The sequence below is a fragment of the Ornithorhynchus anatinus genome, chromosome 2 (assembly GCF_004115215.2).
Source record: "Ornithorhynchus anatinus isolate Pmale09 chromosome 2, mOrnAna1.pri.v4, whole genome shotgun sequence".
NCBI lineage: Eukaryota > Metazoa > Chordata > Mammalia > Monotremata > Ornithorhynchidae > Ornithorhynchus > Ornithorhynchus anatinus.
In genome coordinates, this window is record NC_041729.1 from 144,324,636 (window position 1) to 144,330,635 (window position 6,000).

The following is a 6,000-nucleotide window of genomic DNA, read 5'->3' on the forward strand; positions in this document are numbered from 1 at the left end:
GCTTAACAAATACCAACATTATTATTGTTATTAAAAACAGTAGCAATAAATAGAATCGAGGGGATGAACATCTCACTAAAACAATGGCAAATAAATAGAATCAAGGGGATGTACATCTCATTAGCAAAATAAATAGGGTAATAAAAATATATACAAATGAGCGGAGGAGCACAGTGCTGAGGGGAGGGGAAGGGGCAGAGGGAAAGGGGGGAGAAGAGGGTTAAGCTGCGGAGAGGTGAAAGGGGGATAGAGGGAGCAGAGGGAGAAGGGGGAGCTCAGTCTGGGAAGGCCTCTTGGAGGAGGTGAGCTCTAAGTAGGGCTTTGAAGAAGGGAAGAGAATGAGTTTGGCGGAGGTGAGGAGGGAGGGCATCTGTTACCCATTTGTCCATTCCAAGCGCTTAGTCCAGTGCTCTGCACATAGTAAGGGCTCAATAAATACTATCGAATGAATGAATTCCAGGACCGCGGGAGGACGCGGCCCGGGGGTCGACGGCGGGACGGGCGAGACCGGGGGACGGCGAGGAGGCGGGCGGCGGAGGAGCGGAGCGTGCGGGGTGGGCGGTGGAAAGAGAGAAGGGAGGAGAGGTAGGAAGGGGCGAGGTGATGGAGAGCCTCGAAGCTTAGAGTGAAAGATGTGGAGCGGACAGGTGCAAAGGGAAAGCCTGCATGTGTGAGGGGAGAAGAATAATAATAATGATGTTGGTATTTGTTAAGCGCTTACTATGTGCAGAGCACTGTTCTAAGCGCTGGGGTAGATACAGGGTCATCAGGTTGTCCCACGTGAGACTCACAGTCTTCATCCCCATTTTACAGATGAGGTCACTGAGGCCCAGAGAAGTGAAGTGACTGGCCTACAGTCACACAGCTGACAAGGGGCAGAGCTGGGATTCAAACCCATGACCTCTGACTCCCAAGCCCGGGCTCTTTCCACTGAGACACACTGCTTCTCAAATAATAATAATAATCATGTTGGCCTTTGTTAAGCGCTTACTATGTGCCAAGCACTGTTCTAAGCGCCGGGGAGGATACAAGGTGATCAGGTTGTCCCACGTGGGGCTCACAGTTTCCATCCCCATTTTACAGATGAGGTCACTGAGGCCAAGAGAATAATAATAATAATAATGTTGGCCTTTGTTAAGCGCTTACTATGTGCCAAGCACTGTTCTAAGCGCCGGAGAGGATACGAGGTGATCAGCTTGTCCCACGTGGGGCTCACAGTTTCCATCCCCATTTTACAGATGAGGTCACTGAGGCCAAGAGAATAATAATAATAATAATGTTGGCCTTTGTTAAGCGCTTACTATGTGCCAAGCACTGTTCTAAGCGCCAGGGAGGATACAAGGTGATCAGGTTGTCCCACGTGGGGCTCACAGTCTCCATCCCCATTTTACAGAGGACGTCACTGAGGCCCAGAGAAGTGAAGTGACTTGCCCGCAGTCACACAGCAGACAAGGGGCGGGGCCGGGATTCGAACCCATGACCTCTGACGCCCAAGCCCGGGCTCTTGCCACTGAGCCACGCTGTGGAAAGCGCGCATGCGCGCCGGGAGAGTGACTGACAGGTGGGGGGGGGCGCCCAGATGTGTCGGCCGTCGCGGCCCGAGGAAAGATGCTGAGTGGACAGGCGGGAAGGGGTGGCGCGCATGCGCCCGGGGGAAGGGGATGATTGACAGATCGCGGGGGGTGGGGAGGCAGATGTGCCCGCCGCAGCACAGCGCGCGCTGAAGAGGCAGACGGGCACCGAGGGGAAGCGCGCATGCGCGCTCGGAGCGTGACTGACAGATGGTCGGGGGGAGAGGAGGACGCCCGTCGCCCAGCGCGCGCCCGGGGAAAGATGCGGCCGGGAAAGGGAGGCGCGCCTGCGCGAGGAGAATGATTGACAGGTCCCGGGGGGGGGGCCCAGATGTGCCGGCCGGCGCCCAGCGCGCCCTGAAGAGACGGGCGGGAAAGGGAGGCGCGCATGCGCCCGCGGAGAGTGACTGACAGGTGGTCGGGGGAGAGGAGGACGCCCGTCTCCCAGCGCGCGCCGGGGGAAAGATGCGGGCGGGAAAGGGAGGCGCGCCTGCGCGAGGGGAGTGATTGACAGGTCCCGGGGGGGGCCCAGATGTGCCGGCCGGCGCCCAGCGCGCCCTGAAGAGACGGGCGGGAAAGGGAAGCGCGCATGCGCGAGGAGAGTGACTGACAGGCCCCCGGGGGCGGGGGGAGGGGAGGACGCCCAGATGTGTCGGCCGCCGCCCAGCGCGCGCCGGGGGAGGAGGCGGCGCGTGCGCGCGCGCGGGGGGGAGGGGAGGAGGGCGAGTGATTGACAGGCGGGACCTCGCGGCGGCCACCGCCCTCCCCCGCCCCCCACTTCCTCCTCACCTGGTTGAGCTCGTTCTCCGCCGCCACCCGCAGCTTGGGGTCGATGGTGCCCTTCAGCGCCTGGATGATCCGGTTGGGATCCATCTTGGCCCCGCGCCCGGCCCCGCCGCCTCGCCGCTCCCCGCGGCCTCCTCCGCCGCGCCGACTCCGCGCCGCCCCTCTCCGCTGCCCATTCACCGATTCGCGACGGAGGCGGGGGGGGAGAGCGGGGGGAGCGCCGCTTCCTTTACGGCCGCCGGGGGGCCGCCATCTTGCTGTACGGAAAAAAAGCCGCGGCCGCCATCTTGTTGTACGGCGAAGCCCCCACGTCGGTCATGGCGAGGTGCGCGCTGATTGGCTGCTCGCGCGGAGCGCGCGGTGATTGGAGGAGCCTGAGGTGACGTCGAGGAAGCTGAGCGCGCGCTCAGCATAGCGTGCGTGCATTCATTCATTCATTCATTCATTCATTCACCTTGGGGGGAGGGAGGAATGAAAGAATGAACGAATTCAACAATAAGGATGGTATTCGTTAAGCGCTTACCATGTGCCAAGCCCTGTTCTAAGCGCTGGGGTTTTATCATCATTATCATGATGGCATTTTTTAATATTCCATAATTATGATGATGGTGTTTGTTAAGCGCTTACTCTGTGCCAAGCCCTGTTCTAAGCGCTGGGGTATTGATATCATTGTTATGATGATGGTATTTGTTAAGCACTTACTATGTGCCAAGTCCTGTTTTAAGCACTTGGGTACTATCATTATCATTATTATTATTATTATGGTATTTGTTAAGCACTTACTATGTGCCATGCCCTGTTCTAAGCAGGTCTAAGGCCGACACGGTAGTCCAGCCGGGATATAACGAGAGCCCGGAGCGGTAAGGTAGCCGTCAGGGTGGAGAGGAAAGGGCGGATCTTGGAGATATTATAAAGGTGAGACCGGCAGGTCTCGGTGACGGATCGGACGTGCGGGGCGAGTCGAGGATGACACCGAGGTCGTGGGCCCGAGAGACGGGAAGGACGGTCGTGCCATCCACGGTGATAGGGAAGTCGGGGAGAGGACCGGGCTCGGGAGGGAAGACGAGGAGCTCGGTCTCGCTCACGTTGAGTTTTAGGTGGCGGGCCGACATCCAGGCGGAGACGTCCCGGAGGCGGGAGGAGACGCGAGCCCGAAGGGAGGGGGAGAGGACGGGGGCGGAGATGTAGATCCGCGTGTCATCTGCGTAGAGATGGTAGTCGAAGCCACGAGAGCGGACGAGTTCACCGAGGGAGTGAGTGTAAATGGAGAACGGAAGAGGGCCGAGAACCGACCCTCGAGGAACTCCGACGGTTAGAGGATGGGAGGGGGAGGAGGCGCCCGCGAAGGAGACCGAGAAGGACCGGCCAGAGAGGTGAGAGGAGAACCGGGAGAGGACGGAGTCCGTGAAGCCGAGGTGAGATGAGGTGTGGAGGAGGAGGGGACGGTCGACGGCGTCAGAGGCAGCCGAGAGGTCGAGGAGGATCAGGATGGAGTAGGAGCCGTCGGATTTGGCAAGAAGGTCATTGGTTGACCTGTTTTGATGTGTATCTCTAATTCTATTTATTGATGCTATTGACGCCTGTTTGCTTGTTGTGATGTCGGTCTCCCCCCCACCCACCCCGGACTCTGAGCCCTTTGTGAGGCGAGGGCCGAGCACTGTACTAAGCGTCCTGGAAGAGTACAGTACATCAGAGGAGGTAGAGACGATCCCTGCCCACAGGGACAGGAGCGAGAGACAGGTGGATGTTTAGACTGTGAGCCCGTCGTTGGGCGGGGAGGGTCCCTATCTGTTGCCGAACTGTTCATTCCAAGAGCTTAGTACAGTGCTCTGCCCATAATAAGCGCTCAGTAACTACTACTGAATGAATGAATGTGTGCCGAAGTGCTGTGGGGCTGGGGGACGGGTGACTGTCAAAGCGCTTAAGCATTTTTAGACCGTGAGTCCGTCTTTGGGCAGGGATTGTCTCTAACTGTTGCCAAATTGTACTTTCCAAGCGCTTGGTACAGTGCTCTGCACACAGTAAGCGCTCAATAAATAAGATAGAACGAATGAATGAATGGGAGCCCTATGTGGGACAGGGACTGTGTCCAACCCGCTTTGCTTGTGTCCACGCCAGTGCTAAGTGCAGTGCTTGGCACATAGTAAGCGCTCAACAAATACCACAATTAAGATGATTATTATTAGTCTACTCGGCACTTGGAGAGGACAATAGGGCAATAAAAAGAAACATGCCTTGCCCACAACGAGTTTACAGTCTAGAGCGAGTAACCCTTCATCTAGTTTGGTCTGCGAAGCATGAAAATTTCATATATTTTGAAGATGAAGTGGAAATCTTGGCCTAGTGGCAAGAGCCCGGGCTTCGGAGTCAGAGGATGTGGGTTCTAATCCCATCCCTGCCCCTTGTCTGCTGTGGGACCTTGGGCAAATAATAATAATGATGGTATTTGTTAAGCGCTTACTATGTGCAGAGCACTGTTATAGGCGCTGGGGTAGATACAGGGTCATCAGATTGTCCCACGTGGGGCTCACGTTTTTTAATCCCCATTTTTACAGATGAGGGAACTGAGGCCCAGAGAAGTTAAGTGACTTGCTCAAGGTCACACAGCAGACAAGTGGCAGAGCCGGGATTAGAACCCACGACAAATAACTTAACCTCTCTGGGCCACAGTTCCCTCATCTGTAAAAATGGGAATTTAAGACTGTGAGTCCCTTATGGGACATGGACCGTGTCCAACCTGATTATTTTGTACCTACCCCAGCGCTTAGAACAGTGCCTGGCACATAGTAAGCGCTTCACAAATGTCATTATTCTTATTATTACTATGTCTGCTTTGAGATGGTCTGTGTTTTTAGACTGGAAACTCATCGAAAGCAGGAAACGTGTCTATTGTACTCTCCCAAGCGCTCAGTACTGTGCTCTGCACCAAGCGCTCAATAAATACGATTGAATGGAGGGGGAGGCAGGCATTAGTATAAACGAATAAATGACAGATGTGGCCATAAGTGCCGTGGGGGTGGGAAGGGATGAATGAAGGGAGCAAGTCCTAAACCGAAGAGAAGCAGCATGGTGTAGTGGAGAGAGCCCGGGCCTGGGAGTCAGAAGGTCCTGGGTTCTAATTCCAGCTCTGCCACGTGTCTCCTGTGTGACCTGGGGCAAGTCACTTCACTTCTGTAGGCCTCAGTGGCCTCATCCGGAAAATGGCGATTAAGACTGGGAGCCCCACGTGGGACAGGGACTGTGTCCGACCCGATTCGCGTGTGCCCACCCCAGCTCTCAGTACGGTGCTTGGCATAGAGAATGAAATAAATACCGTAATTATTCACCATTATTATCATTTCATCTGGGCAGGCCCGAGCACCCACATCGGTAGAAGACTGGAGGCCTCCGGCAGAATAATGTTGGTATCTGTTAAGCGCTTACTCCGTGCAGGGCACTGTTCTAAGCGCTGGGGGAGATACGGGGTCATCAGGTCGTCCCACGGGAGGCTCACGGTCAATCCCCATTTTAGCAAACGGCCCGGCGGTCAGCCGGTCAGTTGTATTTATTGAGCGCTTTACGGTGAGCAGAGCAGGTCCTATTCAGGGAGTGCTTATTCGGTGCAGAGCACTGATTCTATTTATTGCTATCGTTCTCGTCCGTC

At 55.9% G+C, this 6,000-nt stretch overlaps 1 protein-coding gene across 1 annotated transcript in view; it reads right to left on the minus strand.

Annotated features, from left to right (window-relative positions):
- The window catches only part of IPO8 (importin 8), a 112,784-nt gene extending 110,274 nt beyond the window's left edge, over window positions 1-2,510 (minus strand). Inside the window, exon 1 of the mRNA XM_029054597.2 lies at window positions 2,361-2,510. Within this exon, the coding sequence (XP_028910430.1) occupies window positions 2,361-2,444 (84 nt within the window). The 5' untranslated portion in view covers window positions 2,445-2,510. The remainder of the gene's footprint in view (window positions 1-2,360) is intronic.
- Between the last annotated feature and the right edge of the window lie 3,490 nt (window positions 2,511-6,000).